Source organism: Colobus angolensis, unplaced genomic scaffold (genome assembly GCF_000951035.1).
Source record: "Colobus angolensis palliatus isolate OR3802 unplaced genomic scaffold, Cang.pa_1.0 Scaffold197, whole genome shotgun sequence".
NCBI lineage: Eukaryota > Metazoa > Chordata > Mammalia > Primates > Cercopithecidae > Colobus > Colobus angolensis.
This window is the reverse complement of record NW_012115121.1, coordinates 3,537,143-3,563,447: the sequence shown is the minus strand read 5'-3', so window position 1 is coordinate 3,563,447 and position 26,305 is coordinate 3,537,143. Positions and strand designations below refer to the sequence as shown.

The window sequence follows — 26,305 nt, the reverse complement described above, 5'->3', positions numbered from 1 at the left end:
CAGAGCCGCGGACGGGCGCGCAGAGCGCCGGGGACTCCGGAGCCGATCCCTAGCGCCGCGATGCGGAGCACCTACTGCAGGAGATCGGGGGCCTGGGAAGCGCCGGCCGAGGTGTGATCGGACCCCAGGCTAGTCACAAAGGGCATTTGGCCCCAGGGCTAGGAGAGAGAGGAGAGAGCGCAACCACCCGCCTCGGCGGCCCGGGACTTGGCTCGACTCGCCGCAGAATGCGCCCGAGGACGACGGAGCGCCAGAGCCGCGGTGCTTTCAACTGGCGAGCGCGAATGGGGGTGCACTGGAGGAAGGCAGAGTGATGCGGGGGGGCAACTCGCCTGGCACCGAAATCGCCGCCGTGCCCTTCCCCGGACCCGGCGTCGCCCAGGATGGCTGCCCCGAGCCATGGGCCGCGGCGGAGCTAGCGCGGAGCGCCCGACCCTCGCTCCCCGAGTCCTGGAGCCGGCCCCGCGCGGGACCACGCGTCCCTCGGGCGCTGGTTCCTAAGGAGGACGACAGCACCAGCTTCTCCTTTCTCCCTTCCCTTCCCTGCCCCGCACTCCTCCCCCTGCTCGCTGTTGTTGTGTGTCAGCACTCGGCTGGGGACTTCTTGAACTTGCAGGGAGAATAACTTGAGCTCCCCACTTTGCGCCGGTGCCTTTGCCCCAGCGGAGCCTGCCTCGCCACCTCCGAGCCCCACCGCCCCTCCACTCCTCGGCCTTGCCCGACACTGAGACGCTGTTCCCAGCCCGAAAAGAGACTGCGCGGCCGGCACCCGGGAGAAGGAGGAGGCAAAGAAAAGGAACGGACATTCGGTCCTTGCGCCAGGTCCTTTGACCGGAGTTTTTCCATGTGGACGCTCTTTCAATGGACGTGTCTCCGCGTGCTTCTTAGACGGACTGCGGTCTCCTAAAGGTAGAGGACGCGGGCCAGGGGCCGGGGTAGGTGGTGGGTGGGAGGGGGATTTGGGCAGCCACTGCGGCAGAGCCCTTCCTTACGTCCAGGCCAGAAGTAAACAGACCCCTTTCCAGTCCACGTGCAACGGAGCCCTGCGGGGTGCCCCCTTCCAGCTGCCCCGGGCGACCATCAGCCTCACCCTCCCGGCCCGCACTCTTCCACCCCTCTTTCTTACCCTCCCCCCGGAATACTTTTGGAGCTGTTAACACTTAAATGAGGTGTTTTGTTTATTTATTTATTTTTAAATTTTTTAAATTTTTTTTTTTTTTTTTTTAGTCAAAGAAATCTCCTTGAGAGGGTAGCCCTTGGGTTTCACCCGTTAGCTGAGAACCTGTCCGCCCTGCCATGGTGATCTCCCTTCTTCAAGTGTTTCCGGGAGACTTGGTTTCTTTACTCAGAGCCCTATCCCATTTAGAAAAGTACTAGGAGTTGGGGCTCTCCCTTCTTGTTTCCAGAAATTCGAGGGGTCAGTACTGAAGAATCACTTGGTGCTGTGTTTTTAACAGCTGACACGTGCATTAATAGATATTCACCATTTATATAATCCCAGGAAGATACATGAGTATCTTGACTGTACTACGGGGATGCGGGATGGAGTTGCCTCTCCAGACACCCCTGAGTATAGGGGCGTGGGACACAAGTTGTAAGTGGCTTCAGAAGTTGTGGCCTTGAGCTTACAGGGTCTGGAAGTTATAGGGGGTGTGTGTGTGTGTGTGTGTGTGTGTGTGTGTATCAGGAAGTTCTATACAGTGCCTCTAAGGAAGTCACATGCACCATTTGTGTGTGTTTATATGCCAGAGAGCGCTCAGCGCTCTGCATTTGGGTTTATATAGGGGACGCATAGTGTCAGACCAAGCGGTGGTTCGCCCAGGTTCCCAGCGTTGGCAGTCAGCGCTGTGTCACACACAAAAAAAGTGACAGTCATTGGCGCTGGTTTGGTTGGGAGGGGAGGGCAAACCCCAAATCCGATGTTAGACAAGTTAAGAGTTGGATGGGAGCGATAAATCACCTGGTTCTGGAACTTGGGGCCCTTCATTATCCCAAACATTTGAGCTTCGGTCGGTCTCACCTAGACTCGCGAGTGTGCCAAGCCAGGAGGGCACCCTGGAGGAGGCACGCCAGCCAAATGGGAGCCCGGGCCGCGGGGGCGCGAGGGGGGAGGACTGGGCGGGGAGCTCGGGTGACTCACGTCGGTCCTGTCCGCAGGTCGACCATGGTGGCCGGGACCCGCTGTCTTCTAGCGTTGCTGCTTCCCCAGGTCCTCCTGGGCGGCGCGGCTGGCCTCGTTCCGGAGCTGGGCCGCAGGAAGTTCGCGGCGTCGTCGTCGGGCCGCCCCTCATCCCAGCCCTCTGACGAGGTCCTGAGCGAGTTCGAGTTGCGGCTGCTCAGCATGTTCGGCCTGAAACAGAGACCCACCCCCAGCAGGGACGCCGTGGTGCCCCCCTACATGCTAGACCTGTATCGCAGGCAATCGGGTCAGCCGGGCTCACCCGCCCCAGACCACCGGTTGGAGAGGGCAGCCAGCCGAGCCAACACTGTGCGCAGCTTCCACCATGAAGGTGAGGCATGGAGCAGGGCGTGGGGGCGGGGAGTCACCCTGCAAAGCCCTCCACCATGGGCAGACTGCAGCCATTCCTATAGAGGCAGCTTAGCCAGGGCACCAGCGGACGTTTCCACTCTTGCTTCTGTACTATGGTTTCTGAATCTGATTTTAACTCACTGCTTGTGTGGTGGAGGAGCCAGGGATTCCCCTTTAGTAACTCCGCACCCTCTTCCTGGCTTGCAGCCAGAAGAGCTACTCCTCCCGGAAGAATTGGAGAGAAATCAAGTGATGGGGAAGATGAGGGCAAAAGGCATGCCCCTAGTCAGCTAAACGTGCAAGAATTCCACAGAGGGAAAAGGAGGAAAAGGGAGGCGGATGAAGATTTCTTTAAGTTTGTTTGGAAGCTTTTGCTCTATAAATCTGCTGCTTAAGCCAGGCTTTCAGGGTAGACAGAGCCAAGGGCAGAGTTTTCAGAGATAGTATTGAAAAATCAAAGCCCAGGGCCCCAAAGTCTTTCTAATTTATAGTTGATCTGGGCCTGGTGTGGAAGATTTTGAATCCCAATCTAATCCCCGTGGGAGATCAATTCTACAATCAATCTTATTGTTTCCACAATGACTTTCTTGTCCTGTGCTTAAATCCGAGATAGGCTCTGAGTAGAGACAAGGCAAGCCTTCAGATAAAAACGTTTGTAGCAGCTGCCTGTTTTTTTTCATGTGCACTGAAATGTGGATTTTTTTTTTCTTTTATGATACTACATGTGGTTTTTCTAAGGTGGGATATTTCTGCTTGTTTCATCAGAAGGGCATTTAGTGGACTGGAAATGTTTTACAGCAGCTGTTGAGATCTGCTGTACCTAAGTTCTTAGAGCAATTAGTCAAGAATATGTTCCACTTCAGTTCTTTTTCTACATTTTTAAATGCCTCTTTGGCTTAAAACATTTAAAATACAGCATGGGTTTCTTCAAATCCTAGAAAAGAGTACAAAATTGTATATCACAGAGCAACCACTTGAAGGATATTTGAGGGGTTGAGAGTGAAGTTCTCTTTCTTGCCTTTCCCTGCTTAGGTGGTAAATTTCAAGTGGGAAATTTACACTGATAATAGACTAATCAGAAATGGCACAGCCAGATGTTTTCTCCCAGTGTGAACGATGACTTATACTTGTGAGAATATCTGTTGGTAATGGGAATAAGTCCCAAAGGCAGGCCACATAGCAGAAGATACTTTATCATTGAGGCAGCTATAGGCAGCTATACATTATGACAGGGACACTGAATTGATCATCAGTTCATGTACAAGCACATTTCTGCTAGCAGAAATCAGCTTTGAAAGGCAGTAAGATCTCAATCCACTCCTTCAGAATTCATTCAATGAAAGCAGAAGTCCCCTGTTGTCATATGTAAAATTTGTGTGTATGTGTACATTCTGCCATCTTAACCCTGAAATGATTGTAGATCCAGCTAATCATTCCCAGTTAGTGCTGATTAGAACACTTTTTATTTTGTATAGAAATGTAATAAGAATAGCTGTTTTAGAAATCTCTTCTGCAAATTTAGCGTGGAAGCTCTTAACTTTATTTTTAAGGCCAAGAAGATGCTGTGTCTCTGTTACAACTTAAAAGGAAGAGCATTTAAGTTAGTTAACACCTAAAATATTCCATTGTGTGAGGATTTTATCAATGATGTCTGCATATTCTCATTATTCATCTAGAAGTGGTTTGATCAAAACTAAACAGGCTACACATTATTAAACTGTGTTATTTTAACCTAAAAAGCATGCTTAAGTTTATAAAGTCAGAATTTGTATCTTTGTGAGCGTAAATGTTACCTGAGAAACAGTACAGAAGTTACCAACTTGATTAAAATCGACTTATAATAACTTCAGTTCTTAATGCACTTAGATAATGGAGAAAAGCTATGTAATTTTGCCCCAAATTTCAACTAATCCATTTCTTGTCTCGTTATGACTAATATATCATCCTTAGTCTGGATGGATATAGCACTTTTTTCAAGACTAATCATTGTTGTATAAACCCAGGATTTGCTTTTTATAAACATCCTTGTGCCATGCATGCTACTAAAAAAATTTTTGGTAAACCATGTGATGAAGGTTGCTGGCTCAAGAACAGAATTTAGTTCCTACAGCATTAATGAGCATTTATTTGATAAAAGACCATAAAGACCCAATCATGAGAATTACCTGTTGGGTTTTCTTTGTGGATGTGATTGGATGGTTTGGTGGAATTACTGGACATCATGATGGCATTCTTTCAACCAATATGAGTATAATGCAACCATATCACAGAGTATCTGAGACAGAATTATCAGTTGTATTTTTCCTATTGAATTTCGTCTAGTCCTTTCTCCAATGGCTTTTATTTGGGAGGATATAAGCTTTGCTAAAATGTTATTGTTTTCAAGGTCATTAAAAAGTGCTTCAGCTACATAGGCCTTTCGAAACCGCCATTGAACATAGAAAAGTCACTTCTGCAAGTGGAAAGAGTGTTGTGTGCATGCTGTAGTTGGAAACACGTTGAAACTGGTTGACTTCTCTGGACCTCCAAAAAGTCTTTATGCTTTTTTGTCGGATGGGAATATAGAAAGACCAGGTGCTTGTTCTCCTTACTCTGAAGGACACAGTCTTCTTTTTACATGAAATAACTGGATTATTTGCCTCTGTGACTGAAGCTTTCAAATAGAGATTAACCCTCTTTCCACAAATACAATTATGAAAATATCTGTATAATAGAAAAGTTCAAGAAACAACTATTGCTCTTCATTAGAGACTTTGTGGAACAAATTCCCAGTGCAAACAACAGATTTGGACACATAGATCCACCAAAGTCAATACTTCCCTGGTATGGTTCCCTAGTGGTCCCAGGTATTTCATTGTCATTACAGAGGCTGCATTAAGTAGGAAAGTTACTCTATTTGGAAATGGTTGTTGAGATGGAGGTTTTGGTGTCCAATGATACTTCCTTGGCACTGACATTTTCCATTCCACCTCTTTTTTAGTGGTTCCCCTAAATTTCTCTTGATCCCTTTGCAGTGAACTATTTTGTCTTCTTAGACTTGCTCTTTGTGTATTTTCACTGAGACAATGAGAGAATACTTCATCTTTCCAACGGAGTTGCTGTTAAGGGTGGGCAGAGGCCAAATCAGGGTTGTTGATGACAACCATGCTGTCTGTTCCTTTAGTTGCCATTTCCTTTGCTGTATTTTTTTTAAAATGGAATATTTTTAACCTTTTGTATTTGATATTTTTTTTTCCTTGATCAGTTCTCTGTTATTTTATTATCTGGAAAATCTTGTCTATTATACTCAGCCTCTTTCATTTTGTGTTATGGCAGTGACTTCCAGCCTTACTGATTTGCCAGAATATCCCCAGGTTTTGTTGTTTTTGTCATTGTTTTACTGGAGGTTTTTTAGCCCAAAGTGTGTTTTAAAATCCTCAAAGCATAATGGTAACTTACTTTTTTGATAACACTTACCGTACTTTATTTAGAACAAAAGGGCAGCCACAAAATAGCAGCAGCTCCGTATAAAATAGACATGTTCCAGTGGACCCCATCACTTTTCTGGTCATTTCTGTCTGTTCTGTCTATCATACCTAAGTTGTATATTTCTGTTCATTTAGTTGGGACAGTACTCATCCAATGTTATCATTGTACTAAATATAAATGTGCCCCTAATGGTTTTGACTTTTGCTTCAGTTTTTGAGTCCTCGTGTATGGTAGGTAGTGCTGTCTATTTGTGCTGGCTAGTGCCGCTAGAAATTTGGGAACTGGCTGGGCATGGTGGCTAATACCTGTAATCCCAGCACTTTGGGAGGCCGAGGTGGGCAGATCACTTGAGGTCAGGAGTTCCAGACCAGCCTGGCCAACATGGTGAAACCCTATCTCTACTAAAATATAAAAAAGCGGCCAGGTATGATGTCACACGCCTGTAATCTGAGCTAATTGGGAGGCTGCGGTGGGAGGAGTGCTTGAACCTGGGAGGTGGAGGTTGCAGTGAGCTGAGATTGCGCCACTGCACTCCAGCCTGGGCAACAGAGCGAGACTGTCTCACAAACAAAACAAAACAAAAATCAAGAAACCTGAGAACTGCAGTAGATTCAATTACATATATCTACTCTTAATTTGCTAGCTCTGTGACCTTAGGAAAGTTACATAACCTCTCTGAACTCCAACTGTTTCATTTACAAAATGGAGATAATGAGTGTTTTTCTCAAATTGGTTTGTTGTGAAATAATTCATGTAAATCGGATAGTGGCAGAATACACTCAAAAAAAGCATTCGGCTATCATTATCATTATGGCTTCTTTCGTTAATGTTATAGCCTTCCCTTCTCTAGGCAAAAGGAGGCCAGAGTGGACCTAGGCTGGCTGAGAAAATTCAGCTCAGTCTTTTGAATTATTTTAAGGTAGATCAATGATTGATGTAGTATAGATTACTGAATTAGGACTTCACTTTTGGAGGAAGGGTCAAATATCATTGTTGTCTTATTTTTCTTCACTTTCTCACATTTTTGCAGCCATAGCTCCATCCATTTGGTTAAGAACTTAGGAGCTCAGAAACTTGGGTCAAAGACAGTTCGTAATCCTCAAATCCTTTAAGAACTTCAGCTTATTCAGGAAGCGATATTTACAGAAAACTAGCAATTGTATCAGTCTCCAAAAAAGCATACATTACTTGAGGATCCCTATATTTTTGGCATCCTCAGGGTTGCTGTGATAATTTATAGGTTTGTTTATTTAATTGACTTTATTTCAAATAGGCTTTAATTTTTGTACCCTTAAGAAAAGATTCATACTCTGCCCTGGCAGATTAAAGAAAATGATGATATATTCCCTAACCTTGGCCAGTTACTTTCCTGGGTTTGAGGGTTTCTGTGAACTTCTAACTTACCTCTGTGACCTGTCTCTACAATCAGGGGTGTTGCAATGGATGCTTTTGTATTGAGGATGGGATCTTTCAAGAAACAGATTCACTGAGGTACAGTGGGAAGGTCAGAGAAAGATCTTCGTATCACCTATTATTATTTGGTAGTGTATTTTTTTCTCCTTTCTTAAGGCCACTAAGTGATTCTCCTTTGCTAAGGCTACAAACTTCCACCGAGACCTTGAACCACAGAAAATTGCTGTTGTCTGTGTTTCTGGTCAAATAGTGGCAGTTTTATATGATTCAGTCTTGTCATTTAATTTTTTTGGAGGTTATTATTCTATTTCATATCTTTTTTTATACCCATCTTCTTAACTTCATTTACCTTTCCCTCATACTTGCCTTGTAGCTTGTCCCTTCACTGTCATCATCTGGCCATGTGGGTGTGTACATGTGTACGTGTGTGTGAGAGAGAGAACGTGTGAGAATGTATGTTTCTTTATGGATTGGGTTTTAGGGTTTTTCTTGCAATTGTGATTTCTCTGGGCACTTTTGTTAATATAAGTAGTCAGTGAATGCTCTAGATAATTTTCCTCGCTTCCCCCTCTTTGAAAGAAAAGAGGTTCTTCTTATGTGTATTCTTACCAGATAAGCCAGTAGCTCAGGTGCTGGGCTGGCTTTGGTGTCACTGGGATCTGAGGTTGCTGACTTTTACCTTCTTGGCTGAAAAATTACCTTCAGCAGAAATATCTGAATTGCAAGGAGAAGGAGAAAGAAAGAGGCTAAACACAATCCTTGGTACTTGTTCGGAGCCACTGAGAGGAGTCCGGGTTCAAATGGTCGGAAGGTTATTTTAATGATTGCGTCTGGCCTAAAGTACCATTAGCTTCCAGTGGAGTTTAGAATGTGGATGGATCCTGAAAGGTATTCCCCAGAGGTTTGGATTAATAGGCACAAGGGACCCCTAAAGGACTCTATTGGCCTGATAGTCCCCATATCCATGTAGAAGAGCTTTAGAAGAACCTTCTGTTCTGAGACCCTGGCTGGGCCCACCGAGAGCTGGTCCATTCTCATTTGCCACCACTAATGGTTCTTCTATTCATTTTTATATTATTTAACAAAAAGGCCCTTTAAAAAGGCACTCCTCTGTCAATCTACACTTGAATAAGAAAAACATCCTACAAAACTTTGACACTTCAGGTGTAGTCTAGCAGTTCCCAGAATCCCCTCCTGGAGAGAGCTGCTAGAAATGCTGAATCTCAGGCATCTCCCCGGACCTACTGAATCAGAGCCTGCGTCTAAAGCTTTACGGTGTACAAGCTGTTTTATGTGAAGGCTGAAGTTTGAAAAGCACTGCATTAAAGCGTTACTCCATAGTTTGGTATACACCGCCCCGATTGAACTTGGTGTGTCCACTTAGCTTGCATAATGACTGTTGCTTTGATGATGAAGGCTTACATAGGTAGATCCTTTGAGTGAGTGATCTGACATGATTCTCCTTTGCTAAGGCATCTAGATTGAGTGCACAACTTATGGCTGTTTGTCTTTAGGGGAAATACAACTGCAAAATTAATAAAAAACAGAGTCTTATGATAACATGGAACTATGGCAAAATAGATTTTGTTAGCACTTGGGTAGGAAATCTGAATGAAGCAGGCAAATTCTGTTGGCAGTGAAATGATAGGATGTGGTAAAGTTAGAATAAAATAAACTTAAATATCTCAAACTTTCATGGTATATACTATCAGTTTAATAATAATGTTGTACCTTTGATGATTTGCAGACTACAAGCATTTAAGATACTGTATTATATATTACTTGCTTGGAGAACAATACTTCTTGAAAATTGAAATTCAGAAATTTTAAATCAGATGAAGCTTTTGTGCATGGCCCACTTAAATGGCTATTTTGAAATAGTGATAGTGGGTATAGAAGGATTATTCTGTGATAGGATGAGACTGTTCCTTTTGGCATGTAGATCATAATCATATTTTCATAAATTTTTATCATTTTTTTGGTTTTGTGTCCATCCTGCAGCCTATTACTAGGTAGGTACATGGTTTTTAACATAGTTTATCTTTCAAAACTATGAAGGCATTACAAACAGAAGACAGGTCATTTATTTTTCTTCCAAAAGCGTCTAAAGTGAGATTTTGATATTTGAGGTCATAAAGAGGTGAGAGAACAGACAACAGTTGGGAAAGCTATTTCTCTTGAAATTGTTTGGCCTTAATTACTACAGTGTCCTAGTACCACCCATACGTTTCCAAAGAAGTAGATCCCTGTAAATGCCTTTGTCTCTGGACTTTTGAGTAAAATAGTAGGGTGTGCTTTGCAAAATGTCATCGTTGATGTTGAGTTTCAGAGTCTTTAATTAGGAAGCTGAAATCTGTATATCGAGATTTGTAAATCATCTAAATTGCAGAGTAATGTTTTAGAATACTGCTTAAGGGATTGACATTAAAGCCTTTTTTAAAAAAGAAATGCAATAATTTCCTCAAATCCTCACTCATTAGACCTCTACTAACTATAGTGCTGACTTTTTTTTTTTTTTTTACCCTAAAGTCTGGAATTCCAAAGAAATGCTTCACCATTTCCCCCATTATTATAGCCACCTGGAAGCAGTATTCATGTATTAGATCAAAAACACAACAAAGAATTATGAAAGGTTGTTTCCTGGTATGCAATGCATGATGACATGAACTTACAGAACAGAAAGAAAGGAGGCTCCGTTTTTATTTAAAGAGGAAATTTTTATTTTCTGTGACCAACTTTTACGTGGGTTAAATCAAATCCCACAAGGAGGTTTAAAAATTTTCGTAGCTAATCAAATGTCATTACTTGGTTTACTGAAAGACTTTTGTTTTTTCTTCCCTGTTTTTCTCTATCAAATCAGAATCTTTGGAAGAACTACCAGAAATGAGTGGGAAAACAACTCGGAGATTCTTCTTTAATTTAAGTTCCATCCCCACGGAGGAGTTTATCACCTCAGCAGAGCTTCAGGTTTTTCGAGAGCAGATGCAAGATGCTTTAGGAGACAATAGCAGTTTCCATCACCGAATTAATATTTATGAAATCATAAAACCTGCAACAGCCAACTCGAAATTCCCCATGACCAGACTTTTGGACACCAGATTGGTGAATCAGAATGCAAGCAGGTGGGAAAGTTTTGACGTCACCCCCGCTGTGATGCGGTGGACTGCACAGGGACACGCCAACCATGGATTCGTGGTGGAAGTGACCCACTTGGAGGAGAAACAAGGTGTCTCCAAGAGACATGTTAGGATAAGCAGGTCTTTGCACCAAGGTGAACACAGCTGGTCACAGATAAGGCCGCTGCTAGTAACTTTTGGCCATGATGGGAAAGGGCACCCTCTCCACAAAAGAGAAAAACGTCAAGCAAAACACAAACAGCGGAAACGCCTTAAGTCCAGCTGTAAGAGACACCCTTTGTACGTGGACTTCAGTGACGTGGGGTGGAATGACTGGATTGTGGCTCCCCCGGGGTATCACGCCTTTTACTGCCACGGAGAATGCCCTTTTCCTCTGGCTGATCATCTGAACTCCACTAATCATGCCATTGTTCAGACGTTGGTCAACTCTGTTAACTCTAAGATTCCTAAGGCGTGCTGTGTCCCAACGGAACTCAGTGCTATCTCGATGCTGTACCTTGATGAAAATGAAAAGGTTGTATTAAAGAACTATCAGGACATGGTTGTGGAGGGTTGTGGGTGTCGCTAGTACAGCAAAATTAAATACATAAATATATATATATATTTTAGATAAAAGAAAAAAACAAAAAAACCCCACCCCAGTTGACACTTTAATATTTCCCAGTGAAGACTTTATTTATGGAATGGAATGGAAAAAAAAAAAAAAAACAGCTATTTTGAAAATATATTTATATCTACGAAAAGAAGTTGGGAAAACAAATATTTTAATCAGAGAATTATTCCTTAAAGATTTAAAATGTATTTAGTTGTACATTTTATATGGGTTCAACCCCAGCACATGAAGTATAATGGTCAGATTTATTTTGTATTTATTTACTATTATAACCACTTTTTAGGAAAAAAATAGCTAATTTGTATTTATATGTAATCAAAAGAAGTATCGGGTTTGTACATAATTTTCCAAAAATTGTAGTTGTTTTCAGTTGTGTGTATTTAAGATGAAAAGTCTACATGGAAGGTTACTCTGGCAAAGTGCTTAGCACATTTGCTTTTTTGCAGCGCTACTGTTAAGTTCACAAGTTCAAGTCCAGAAAAAAAAAAAAGTGGATAATCCACTCTGCTGACTTTCAAGATTATTATATTATTCAATTCTCAGGAATGTTGCAGAGTGGTTGTCCAGTCCATGAGAATTTACATCCTTATTAGGTGGAATATTTGGATAAGAACCAGACATTGCTGTTCTATTATAGAAACTCTCCTCCTGCCCCTTAATTTGCGGAAAGAATAAAGCAGGATCAATAGAAATAATTAGGAAAATGATGAACCTGCAGGAAAGTGAATAATGGTTTGTTGTTCTTCTTTCCTAAATTAGTGATCCCTTCAAAGGGGCTGAACTGGCCAAAGTATTCAATAAAACATAAGATTTCTTCGTGATTGATATTGTTGTCATGTATATTTAAAACTGATATCTCGTGGCCCTCATCAAGAGTTGGAAATTTATTTGTATTTTACCTTTACCTCATCTGAGAGCTCTTTATTCTCCAAAGAACCCACTTTTCTAACTTTTCACCCAACACGCAGCAAAATTATGCACGTCGTGTTTTCTGCTCACCCTCTCTTCGCTGACCTATCCACTTGCTTTTCTTTCCAAGGTTGTGTGTTTGAACACATTTCTCCAAATGTTAAACCTATTTCAGATAATAAATATCAAAGCTCTGGCATTTCATTCTATAAAGTCCAACCTGAAGAGAAAATGGTGCATTTGTATAGTGCTCACAATGATGACCTTGTGTTTGCATTTTTGTTTCTGAAGTTAATATTTTAGAGGGGGTGGGGGAAAGGTAATGAATGGCTGAAAAATTGCAGGCAAGTTATTTGATAAGTCATATTTGCATCAAAGGTGTTACCAGTGATTTAGTATTTTTCAAATGAACTTCTTTCGGGCAGAAAGATATAAGGGAAAACTAAAGCCTACAAAACAAGCAAAACCTGGATAACCCGAGATAAAGTTTCAGAGATAATAGCCCATGCAACAGAGGCAACAGTGCCAAAAAATTAGAAAGGGAAAGTGTCTGAGATCAGCTTCTAGAAGAACATCTGCCAATTGGACTGACGCCCAAACAGAATGAAGTCAAATTAGGCTGCTCAGATTGAACACTTACCAGTGTGTCAGGGCTTCTGTACCCTGGGTTAGAATCAGACCCAAGGAAGGGTTCAGCAGATGTTTGTAAGAGCAGGGCACCCACAACTACCCACTATTTTACTGGCAGTATTTTAGGTCAATTTCTAGGACCTTGCATCCCCTCTGATCCTGCCATGCATGATTGGTGAAACCTACTTCTAATCTCCTTGGAAATGGCTAAAAACCAGTGTGTTTATAATGGAACAGACTGTTATAATCAAATTCTTCCTAGGAATTAACTTTTGATGACTATGAGCTTAGTTACAGTTTGGAGGTTATGAGGTTATGTAAACCTTATCTTTAAATGTGCATGATAGTTATCTTTTACTAATACTCGTTAACTTTTAAAATCTTTTAGTTTCTTTTTACCTCTAGTTCTATTGTTCTTGATTAGGTGAGAACCATTAGATTATACTCAACTAAGGGGAATGGGGTCTTCTTTGTTCTCCAGCTGTTCTTCACCCTCTATTGCCATGGACATGAAGGAGAGACTGCACAGTCTTAACATGTTAAAACTAATAACCCATGTTTTCTTATATTCACATTCTCTAGATGAGAGCATGAGAGTATAGCACAAGAATTTTATCCTTTGGCAGTTCCATCCACCCTTTTAATTTCTCTGCTTCATTGGTTCTAATATTCCTGTTTATAACTGTTTTCAATGGTATCAACTAAAATGTGTTTTCTTGCATATGCATATTTAATATATAAAACACAAAATACATAAATATACATATAAAGATGTATGTAATATATAGTACATATGTATAGATGCTAGCATTTTCAGTTTAGTTTCAGAGATTTTATAATCAGAGACTCTGACCCTCTTGGCAGCTCACATGAGAAACAATATTTTTACACACATTCTACATTGTTACAGACATTTTAGCTCACATTCTTCATTCCGAGGAATAAAGAGTCAAAATGAACATAACACTGAATGTCTTTAATTTCAGTCACAATTCTATAGGATCCTTTGAATCATTTCACAGTTAGCTTTAAAAAGTCAACACATAGTCATTTCTGAATTTTAGGGGCCCACAGCCTTTCAAAATTGATTAAATTGATCATCTGTTTTTGTGCTTGTTTCAACTGCGTGTGCCTCTTTGGCATGGTTTTAACCTGTATGGCACGTGCAGGCTACCATGTTCATTATTTGCCTTCAAAAATTAAGAAGAGGGAGTGTGGGCAGCTTACAGATCTATCTGTGCTTCCATCTTTTCATACTTTCTACTCGAATCACAGCTTTAAATTGTACCTTAAGAGGCCAAGAATAGAGAGATGATGTGTAAACCTGGTCTATATAAGAAGCTATGTAATCACTACATTACCAAAGCAATTCATATTTTTTCCCTCAATTTTTTATTGGAGAGGGAAAACCATGTGCACAATTCAAAGGGCTTTCAAAAATCGCATATTTCTATTCTACTGGCATATTAATAAGATTCACTGAATGTTTACATGCCACAGCCTCCTTATCCGTTCTAAAGCAAAAGGAACATAGCCTTGCAGTCAAGAGCAATTAAAGCCCAGAGTGATTGTGGCATGGATTCACAATCCAAGAAACGTTGAGAATGTCCTGGTGCCATTTCTTTTCTGTTTATTTATTTTTTATTTTTTTGTTTTTGTAGGGAACGGGTAGGGCGAAATGGGGGATAAGATGCAGGTCTGCTCAGCTTAGGTAAATTGCTTTCCTCTTTCCTCCACCCTGCTGACATAAATTACAGCCTTTTGGTATTCTCCAGGGCAGAATTTTCTGACCATTTCCCTGCCTTGCGAACTTCAAAGTCAACTTCTACCTAACTTAGGAGACCAATGCTCTAAATAAAACTTAGATTTTAATGTGCATCCAAATTACCAGGAATTCTGTAAGGAGAATAAAACTCTAATGTGTGTACAGACCCCCTGGAATCATGGTCTATTATTGATTCTGTTTCAGTGAGTCTGGGTGGGGCCTGAGATCCTGGAGTTCTAACAAGCTCCCAGGTGAAGCCCTTACAGGCCAAAGGACCACAGATTGAGTACCAAGGCTATAATGAATAGCTTCGTCATCACTGCAGAAGTTGGACCAAGTTTAGGCCCCTCTCTAAGAAGCAGTACTTAAAGGAAAAAAAAAAAAAAAAAACCTGTATACAGGATGGCATCTTAATACTTTTCACCATATCTGAAATGATGCCCTACATATTTTTTTTTCAAAGGCATTTTTCCCCCCACAAGATGACTGGCAATTTTGTGTTCTAGCCACCCTCAGACATGAAAACACTTGGTTGCTTATCTTGTAAAATCTGCTCCGCTTGCTTGCTTGGGCATGTATGTAGTCAGTTTAGTCAAATACGTGTCAGTACATCTATGTGGATGGGGAGCAGGTGCAAGCCCTTAAAAACGTACTTTAAAAAAGTTTAACACTTAAGTCAGTCCGCTGAGCTGATCCTGTGTGATCTTAGTGCCAAGCGTCTGAGTTAAAAGTTTTCCCTTTGAAGGCAGCAAATAGATGTCATACATTTGAAGCATTTGTTTATACTAAATATGATGCTTGATTTTTTTTTTTTTTAAGTTCTAAGACAGTTCACTGCTCAACACCATTGGGCCTACACGGTGGTATAAAGCTTCCAAAGCTGGTATTTGAGGTTTGATTTAATGGATATTGGAATTTTCAATGCTGCAGTTGGCTTCAAATAAGGTGTTTAAAATGGGCTCAGGCTAGAAAAAACAGCAGGACTTGATTTCCCTCTGAGAAAGGGAGTCAGCAAATAAATAACTTTCTGCCTTTGCTTGGTGCTGGCACCTCTTTGTAAAGTAAAATGTCCTGTGAGGGTCATCTGTGTAGCAGCCTCATTTTATTTTAGGGAGCACTTGGAAAATTTCTCACAAGTAATTGAGATTTGAATATTTGTTGAAGACATGCTGGAATGAATGGATCTCAAATACACCCCTTGTTGTGTGTACATACATACGTATATGCATAAGTGTGTGTATGTGTCTGTGAATGTATATGTACGTATGTAATGATTTGTTCCTGTCTGGAGTCCAAATGCCAAGCGTAGGGCACCTTCTTCTTTTTTATTGAGTTTCTCATTTTGCTTAGGTCTCTGAATTTTGCATTGAGTCCCTCTGAGGTGCTTAAGCAGTACTAAGCAAGACACTGACTTTAACACCACTTAGAAGCTTGCGTTTGCCCCGTGTCCTGGGCGCCACTCCAAGGCATTGCCAGGAGTACATTATTGTTGCAGTTCATTCTGATGAGGAGGTCTCTAAGCAAACCACCGATCTGCTTAAAGCCTCCCTCATAAGGAGCAGGATCTCATCTGGACTGCATTTACACTGGAACCGCTTGGCCACAACACTATGAGAGAATAATTATTGAACTATTTTACTGTACAACCATTTCCAAATTGTTGATTTTTTATTGATTTCAGGAGGCAAGCTAATTGCCCCATGGCAACTTGATGTTAACGTTTAATGAAGATCAGGAAACAGAGTTTATGAAAAGCTTTTGTATAGTAACTGCAAAGTTTCAAGAACTGTTTTATACTTCCTGACAGTGCTGGGCCTAGCTTAATGGTTTGTTTTTATTGCTTAAGAGTGTAAACCTTGCTTTAGCCCGGTGTGTGGAAACTATACCCTCATCCTGCATTACACATTTTCTCATTGCTTTTTACTCACTCCTGACTTCCTTTCCTGACATCTACAATTGAGATGTTTTCTGTTTTAATTGTCTCAAAATGAGTTTCTATCTTTACATGTTGAGAATCTGACACACACACACACACACACACACACACACACACACGTGCACGCGTACACATTCATGAAGTTCAGTGTCTGTATTGTTTCACTTTGTTTAGGGTGGAGTTTCTTTTCGGCACTTGGTTGCTAGACGACCAAGCAGACAAAAGTTAAAGAATTAAAAGGCATTTTTAAAGATGCCAAATCTTGGCGGCTGAATTATTTTATCTGTGTCTTTCTATGGAGGGTTTAGTATTCCTACCAGGTTACCATTGCTTTTGTCTGACAGATGGCTAGTAGAAGATGTTTTGAAGTCTAGCTCTTAAGGCATTATCTGTTTGAGAACTTTGTTAAGTATTGCTCCCTTTTGAGGGTGCATGCTTCCCACCTGGGTTGACCAAAAAAAAAAAAAAAAGCCAGCTAGTTTCCAAGGGTGTGTTTTAAATCACTAATAAAGTGGCGCTCCAGCTCCCAGCTGCTTCAATTGTTTCAAGGCAAGGAGGAAGAGAAAAGGTTGCTTTTGGAGGCACCATTCAGATATATAGGCTTTAGTGTGTGGAGAATTCTGTTTCCAGGAAGCTACCTTTTCTTTTTTGGTAGATGGTACTGGAAAAGTTTTTTGTTTTTTGTTTTTAATTCTTTAAAGCCTAATTTTAAATCAAAGTCATTTGTTCATTTCGGTAAGATGTTTCAGGAGCATGTTATAAATACACAATCTTTATAGATCTGCCAAGTTGGACGTGTGTTCACAAGTTCATCTTGCATGCGTACACAGTTTGTAGCTGGCATGCGTTCCTCATTGAGAGCTTCCATTCTTTCTCATTCATTCTCTGAGATGCTGAATCTTTGGCTCTCCTCTTTGTGGGGTCTGCTGTGCTGGAATTCAGTCACATCTATGGCAAACTTCAGCTACTTTCCTGGTTCATTTCCAGGCAGGGTTTCCTGGCATGGGGATCAATTAGGGAGCCCTGCGGTGTGCTTATCACAGACTCTCTTGAAAATTAGGATCTTCTGAAACCTGTCTGGCCTATATATGTAAATTTGACAAAATATTCCTCTGCAAAGAAATCTTACTGACTTAGAAATTGTTCAATCACTTGGTTTAACTGGCAAACCTACAGTCCTCCAGGACATATCAGTATTGTCAATATTATAATATTACAAACCATGAAAATAATTATGCTTAAACACTAAGGCCCTGAAGTGAACCAGACTGAAAACTTAATGATACTCAATCGGTAAGCTAAATAGAAATAGGAAAACAGATTCAGGAGAAAATTTCAATACTTCCTAATCTCATAGGATGTGGAGCATGTTTGCTGCCACAAGATAGCTCAGCTGAATACTAGAAAATGGGGAGAAATGGAGAAGTTAGGGGTGGTTTGTGCTTAAAAATATGCATATACATATATACAAATATACATATACATACACATACAAACACATGCACATATGTGTATATAAAAGGGAGGTCAGTGCTGCTTTCAATAGCAGAACAGTGACTGTTTTTTTCTTTTCTGAGACAGAATCTCGCTCTGTCGCCCAGGCTGGTGTGCAGTGACACAATCTCAGCTCACTGCAAGCTCCGCCTCTTGGGTCCATGACATTCTCCTGCCTCAGCCTCCCAAGCAGCTGTAGCTGGGACTATAGGTACCCGCCACCATGCCCGGCTAATTTTTTGTATTTTTAGTAGAGACGGGGTTTCATCGTGTTAGCCAGGATGGTCTCGATCTCCTGACCTCGTGATCTGCCCACCTCGGCCTCCCAAAGTGCTGGGATTACAGGCATGAGCCACCACACCCAGCCCAGAACAGTGATTTTTGATACAATTAAATAGCACAATCATCCCTTTCTTGGTGATGGTATGAAGCATTTTACCTGCATAGAGCAGGGTCCAGAAGCTCCTTTTGAAGGCTTCCTCTTTATTGAACTTTGGAGAAAGAACACTTCTCAGTTGAAAGAGAACTGAAGACTAAGAATGCTAGAATCCTCTTACCAACAACAGCTGCCCAAAGGAAAATATCTTTCTGCCTGACACACAAGTATCAGATTTTGTATGAATGTTACGTTTTGCAGAAATACATCTTTGGGAGGTTGTCATATTAGACATCTACATGTAAGCTCCAACTCTTCTCTCTCTTTCACGAATACCCTGATGCCTGAGCAGCCCTTTTGATGGCACAGGCAGGTGGAGGCCAGGTTGTTGTAAGGACACTGCCTTTGTGCCTTTGTGCCTTTGTTCAGCCTCACCCTTGGTGTACTTTCGAGCACACTAAGGTACTATTAAGGATTCGGTACAAGGAGCAGAGAGAGGGCTGCTTGAAATTCCTAAAACACAATCAGGTGCGTTCTTGTAGCATGGCAGGAATGCTGCAAAGCACTCTCATCCTCAGAACCAAGAGGGATAGGACATTGAAACTGTGGCACCGCCATGAATCATGGGAAGATTAATTAAGGAACTTTGATGAGGGAGGGGCCATGTTTGTGTTTTATGTACTATTTCTGGAAAACTCAAGAGACGGCAATGTTTCAGTCCCAGTGGTGTGAAAATAAGAACCTTCGTCCAATGGCAGCTGGTGCTGAAATGCAACTTTCTGGAAGTCTCCTGTTTCAGGGGTCTGTGAGATTTTGACCTCTGGGTCCCAACGGAGCCCAGGACCCACAATGCTGTTCTGTGATAAGGTAAGTTACCTGGGTGGTGGTCCTTTTTTTCGCAGGAGTAGAAATTGGTATCTTTAATCTTGTCCCCATCACTTACCTAATCCTCCAAAAGTGTAACTAGACTTTTCCTATACTTTCCGTTTTACATTCAGTTCCCTTTCTATTTCTCTCTCCTTTTCTCTGGGTGTCAGGAACTTTTGTGGAGATCAGGAGATGTCCTAGGGGAAGAGGAGGTGAAAATGTCAACCTCATTTGCTACAAAGTGAGAGCGATGTGGTCCTGTGTCATCACAAACCTGAGTGTTTGTTAAACCTGACTGAAGCTGTGCCTAGGATCTCCTGTGAGAGGCCAGTTTGGACACAGAACAGGATCCTATTGTGTTTGTCCTTTTCCATGGTAATGCAACTCGGCTTGGGAGGAAGAGTCATTTCACAGACTTCCCTCGTGGAAAATGCTGGTGGTGAGGGAGAAATGGCTCTCCTCCCATATCTGGAACAGCAGTTCTGGGATGCTGAGAAGGGCTGCTCCAGCTGGGGGTGGGGTAGTCGGGTGGGGAGGGAGCTGGCAATCCATTGGCTTCAGCGGAGTGTAAGCGCAGACCGAAGTGCTTCTCTGCAGCCAGAAACAGTGATTCATTTGATTTTGATTTTAACATTAGCATTTTTCTCATGACTCACTGATAATTTCATATGGAATTTAAAAGGTTGAAACAGTTATTTACTTTTTAGGAACTTAAAACATTCCCTAGGTGGATATACATTTTCCCTCTGAAACAGAAGATGTACTCGTGATTGATTTAAAAAAAAAAGAAAGAAAGAAAGAAAGGAGGAGTGGGTATTTCTCTCACCCTTCCCTTGCCAGCTCCCACCTGCATCCATACACCAGTTGATGTCGTTAATGTTGACCGACTGTCAACCAGTCTGTTTCTTCTTATTCTTCTTATTCTCTTATATTGAAATGCTCAGAAAACTGGGTGAAAATATCACCACAGCAAATGCTCCGCTGCTATCATTTATGTCCTCTGGTCTTTGTTGTAGCAGCATTGAGGGCAATCTTTCTCATCTGTATTTTATGAATCTCATGAGCTAAGATCTTGCCCAAGATCGTAGATCTTTCTGAATAGTTTTACTGAGGGTTTTCTAGGACTTCTGCTGAATGGGTGAGGAAAAACCTGGGCTGGCAGAAGGTACTTGTCATAATTTAAAAATCACACACACACACACACACACACACACTCTTATTCTCACTTTCTGATATTAAATGCAATTATAACTGGTAAATTTGCTATATAATAATGAGTTGTAATAAAAATATGATTCATCCAACAGCTCCCATTTCATAATTTTTTTGCGCATCTGCAGAAAAACACCAATGAATTGATGCTCAGAAACTCACGTTAATGAATAGGTAATAACTATTTGAAATCGGCATAACAAGGATAGTTTTGTGTCATCGCACAATGCCGAGGACATTCTCAGGAGTCTAGGCATTTCCACTGGAAACTTGCATATTCATCTTGATGACTATAATAAGGAGGACCTTGGACCATGCTAGATCTCTGCACAGAGGATCCTTTCCCCGTCATCTTTCCTGTCTTCCAGTTCTGTTCTCCAGGAGGAGAATGTATTAAGAAGGGCAAAAGCAAGTGGAAAGCAGGGTACTCCAGTTCTCAGTATTTATCTGCATGCTCAAATTAGTTGTGAGATGTGGCCCTAAGCATTTTATATTAAAATGAAGTATCAGATTTTGTGCATAATATCCTTAGAACAGAATTGTGCCAAACAGTAGCCACTAGCCACTTGAGGCAATTAAACACTTGAAATGTAACTAGTCCAAATTGAGATGTGCTGTAATTATTGAATAAGCACCTGATTTCAGAGTTAGTATGGAAAAACAAAAAGAGGTAAGATAGCACACTAAGAATTGCTACATTGATTTCATAATGAAAGGGGAATATTTTGGATATAGTAGGTTAAATAAAACGTAGTTTTAAAATTTATTTATCATTTCTTTTTATTTTTTAATGTAGCTACTAGAAAAATTTAAATTACACATATGGCTAGTATTATGTTTCTGTTGGACAGTGGTTGGTTAGAGCAATAAATTAGAGTAGACTCACATCACTTGCATTCATTTCCAGGCTGATGGAGTTTCTCAGGTGACAGTGAAAGTGATGGAGCTAGAGCCAACACTTAAAGAGAAAGTCATGAATAGCTATCGGGCCCTGATAAAGGTGAATGATGTTCATCTACCGTGTCTTAGCAGAGAAAAAGCTGGGAGCCATCGACATGGTAGAAAGAGAACGGGCTTCACGTTTTGGAAATCTGTGTTGCACTTCCAGCTTTGCAGGTTGCTAAATGCATGTCCTTTGGGAGGTGGTTTAACCTATCAGAGCCTCAATCTCTTTGCCTTTAAAACAGGTTATTCTAGCCCTTTCTCTTTCATAGGACTTTTTTTTAGAACGGATGAGACAATGCTTGTAAATGTATCATTGTTCAAAGTAAATATGGTTTATAAAGTGAAAATTGAATAAGTGGACCCTGTATTAGGTGTCTATGACTGCAAAACAAGTTACCTCAAACTTTGTAGTTTAAAACAAGCTTTTATCAACTCACATATTTTCTAAGGGTTAGGAATTCAGGAGTATCTTAGCTGGGTGGCATTATTATGTCAGAATCTCTCAGGACATTGTAGCCAAGGTATTAACCAGGACTAAAGTCATTTGAGGGCTTGAACTAGGCCTGGAGGCTTTGCTCCTAAAATGGTTCATTCAACATGGTTGTTGCCAAGAGGCCCCTGTTCCGTCCCCTGTGGGCCTCTCTATATGGCTGCTTGAGTGTCCTCATGACATGGTGGCTAATCTCCCCACAGTATGAAACAATAAGAGAGAACAAAGAGGAAGCCACAAAGCCTATTTGACTCAGTCTCAGAAGTCAAACACTGTCACTTTGACCCTATTCTATTAGGAGCAAGTCACTAAATCCAGTCAAGTCTCAAGGGAAGTGGGAAGGAGTATTGATTGAACCCCACCTTTTGAAGAGACTGTCACAAAATTTGGGACATATATTTCACCTCCACAGACCTTTACTATCTGAAAGTCGATGACACAATTTGGATTATTCTTGTCATATCTAACTAAGTCAGCATCGAGGAACCATGGGAGAAAAGCACTTGGGACACATAGCATCCAATTCAAGAATTATCCTCAAACCCAGCTACTGAAAGGGGCTGCTATAGCCTTAACACCAGTTTTACCTCACAGCTGTTGAGATGACCTACCACGACCCTAAGAGTAATTTCACCTAAAGCCATCACTCACCAATCAGAGCTTGCCAGCTCCCAGAAGCTTGCTAGTATTAATGAGCATGTTTTCAACACAATACAGAGCATTTCTCTTTCTAATAAAACTCCCAACCTTCTCTTTGTTCTTTGGACACAACAAAGACCACCATGGTCTATGTGTATGCCCCAAATTGCAATTCTATGATTCCCAAACAAAATATTGAGTTTAGAGATTTGTCTCTATATTTTATTTGATGTTGACAACCACATTTGAAAAAAGAAAAAAAAAAAAACTGTTTCTGTAAGGGATTGAGCTCATGGCCTAGTTGTCCTCAGAGTAGAACAAACTTTTGGTTCTGTTGGAGTCTCTGAATAACAACATCTCCAATTAAACTTCACATTCATTAGAACTAACAGTTTCAATACTTTGCCCATCATTAACCGTAATTCATTTTTTGAGATATAGCAGAACAGTCTTCTGGAGTTCAAACTCCTCTTCGGTCTCTTCCCAAGCGAAGGAGTGCCTGCAGAAACCAGGGATGCAGTAATAAGCATGAGAAAGACGTCACAGTGCTGCAGAAGTCCGGAGGCCATAGGAGCAGGTTGGGAATGACTGTGGCTCTTGAGCCTTTCACCTACCACTGCCCTTTCTTCATACCCTTAATCGGTCTTTCTTTTTTACCAATGGAGATTTTAAGAAGAGGAGACTGCTTTCCTAGATTTGAGAATAAATGTGGAAGCATTTTATATTTCCCTGCTCTACTGTCTGAGGGTAGCCGATAGGGAATTTTACTGGTACCTGGATTAAATTAAGTCCTTAGTCTTCCTTATCCCCTTTTTGTCCCAAAGCTGTCTCCCTAGCTAGAGAACATTTATTTTGGGAAAGCCTTTATGATATGAAAACTCATTCTATAGATAGTTCCTGTCTTATATGCAGGTGGACAAAACATTTCCCTTGGCCCTTTGTGGAAGGTTGACTATTGGATGTCTGTTTCTTCCCTAGTAATTGTGGTTTTATTCTCCTTTTCTGAGTTTTGGTACTTCCCAGAGGAAAAGAAACTCATAATCTAATAAGTGCCACTCAGAATTCTCCCTATTCTAGAAAAATATAAAGTAAGATGGACATTTCTCCCTATATTTCAGGGACATTTAAATGCATAACACCAACAACTTGATAGAAACTTCTTTCACTTGAGAGGAAACACAAGAAAAATACAAATCAGCAGAATACTGATATCCATGTTAAAATTTTGGAGTCAAAAAGAAAAATAATTGTAGGCTGGGTTAATATTTTTGAAATATTTAGGTTCAAGATTTACCATGTCAGCAGGTGGGGTGCCAATCTAAACTACCTTTTGAAGTGAGCTTAAATACCAACTAATTAATTGTAAAACTGATATTCTTGAGAATCTACAAAAAAAAAAAAAAAAAGTCTTTACCAATAAACAAGTAAACATACTGATGAATGAATAATTACTAAATACAATGTGCTGTAAAGGAATCAGGGCACTGGGCTAGAAAATACCAGGTACCTATTTAGGATGATCCCTCTGAGGAAGTCATCAAGCTGGAAGTTCATGGAAGAGAAAGAGACCTAAAGAGACATGCTAAGTCAAAAGTTTGGATATGCCAAGGTAGGCAGAAGGGAGCATTCTAGGCCTCTGAGTGCCCCCAAAATGTTATGGAGTGAAATAGTTTGATGTCAGCGAGGAAGAGGGAGAAGGCCATGGCAGGAGGAGCATCTTGATCATGAAGAGCAGAATAAAATAAGACCAGAAGGTAAACAGAGCTCATATATCACTCTGTTACTCTAAATCTGCTGGAAAGTTATTTCAAGCATATGAAACGAGGGTGAAATAAGATGTAATGAATTTTTTTTTAAAGGTACCATGACTGCTTGTGGAGAATAGATTGAATAGGAAAGGAGAAATGGAGAATGATTAGGAGACTGCAGTAGGAATAATTTTGCGCTGGCCCTCAAGATTTCTGCTCTCTGGTGTATGCGCTCTGCAGAACCCTTCCCTTTGAGAGCAGCTGACCTGTAAATACGATGGGAGGCAATTAGTTGACTCTGAGTTAATCAGAAGGAGATTATCCTGCGTAACCTCGCCTCACCAGGTGAGATATTTAAAAGAAAGTAAACAGGCAGAGAGAGTACTCCTACTGGCCTGGGAGAAAGCAAAGAGCCACACTGTGAACTAACCATGTGGGCCATGTGGCTAGGAACTGTGAGTAGCCTCTGGGAACTGAGACTGGTCCCTGGCCAGGAGCTACCAAAGGAAGCAGGGACCTCAATCACAAGGAAATAGATGTTAACAAGGAAGAGGACCTTGGTCCTCAGATGAAGCTGACAGCCCCGGTCAACACATTCATTTCAGCCTGTGAGACCTGAGCAGAAGTACCAGCTGCTGCACCTAGACTTCTGCCCACGGAAACTGTGAGATAACAAATTTATGTTATTTTGGCGAGGTGCAGTGGGTCATGACTGTAATCTTAGCACTTTGGGAGGCCAAGGTGGGTGGATCACTTGAGGTCAGGAGTTCGAGACCAGTCTGGCCAACATGGCAAAAAGCGTCTCTACTAACAGCACACACACCAAAAAAAAAAAAAAAGAAAAAAAATTAGCTGGGCATGGTGGTGCATGCCTGTAGTCCCAGCTACTCGAGAGACTGATGCAGAAGAATCGCTTGAACCTGGAAGGCAGAGGTTGCAGCGAGCCAAGATTGCTCCACTGCACTCCAGCTTGGGTGACAGAGTGAAATTCTATCTCAAAAAATAATAATAATAATTATGTTATTATATTTAAAGTCACTACACTTGTGGTAAATTGTTACTTAAGAAATAACTAATTCATAAGCTATTTGCAGCATTCCAGCTTAGAAAAGATGGTGTTTGTATTAGATTTATGGTAAGGAAGAGGAAGAGAAGTGAGTGGATTTGAGATCTTCTTTAGAGGTATATTTGACATTACTGGCTGATGGACTAGACATGTCAAGGAAAGAAAAGGAAGAACTAAAAGTAATTTTTAAGATTTTTTACATTTGAGCTACTTAGTGACTAGTGATCACAATGAATGCTATCACAATTTCAGCTGTGATAATTTCAGGAGGGGAAGCATGGAGGAAGAACATGATGCTGGGGAAACATCATGAGTTCAACTTGGACATGTTGAATTTGAGATGTTTGTGAAATATGCAAATGGTATTGTCAAGTAGGCAGTGGGTATATGAGATGAACTCAGAGGAGACTGCCAGGTTGGAAATGGAAATTTGGAAGTTATCAGCATATCAGTACCAAAGCCATGGAAATGAAATAGGAAAGAAAAAGGAAAAGGGGCTTTGACCAAACACTGAGGAATTTTGACATTTAGAGGTCAGTAGAGGAAGTAGAAGTGAAAAAAGGCTGAAAAGAGGTGGCCTGAAGAACAAAGGGAAACCTAGAGAGTGTGGTACCATGAAAACTTTGAGGACTTGTTCACAAAAGAGGACAGAGTCACAATATTGAGTGCTACTGACATCTCCAGTAAGAACAGGGGTTTGTGACCTTGATTTAAGTGAGCCATTACAGCTTTGAGCAGGAGCCAGGTGATAAAAGGTGAAGAGTGAAAATACTGAGACAGTGAGCATGGACAATTGTTTGAAGACATTTGTCTGCAAATATAGCAAAGTGATAAGGCAGCATTTTGAGGGAAGTTTGTGTACGAGTGCATGTTTGTTTAATGTGAGATATTAATTCATAACTATCTCCTAAAAAAGAGAAAGCTTGATGATAACAGGGGAAGAAAAATATTTCAAATAGATCCAAGTATCTGAGAGGTTTGGAGGGGATGGATTCAGAATACTTGGAGGAAAGACTGGCTTTTCTCAGTTGAAACTAGAAAAAAGAAGGTGGAAGTAGAAGTAGGCA

General features: G+C 41.1%; 1 protein-coding gene across 1 annotated transcript; it reads left to right on the top strand.

The window, feature by feature from the left end:
- The first annotated feature begins 134 nt into the window (after positions 1-134).
- BMP2 (bone morphogenetic protein 2) lies at positions 135-12,302 on the top strand. Its single transcript, XM_011941006.1, has 3 exons — positions 135-909; positions 2,158-2,510; positions 10,272-12,302. Exons 2-3 carry the CDS (start codon positions 2,165-2,167, stop codon positions 11,114-11,116), a joined length of 1,191 nt encoding a protein of 396 aa, XP_011796396.1. The 5' UTR covers positions 135-909; positions 2,158-2,164; the 3' UTR covers positions 11,117-12,302.
- Positions 12,303-26,305: the final 14,003 nt, after the last annotated feature.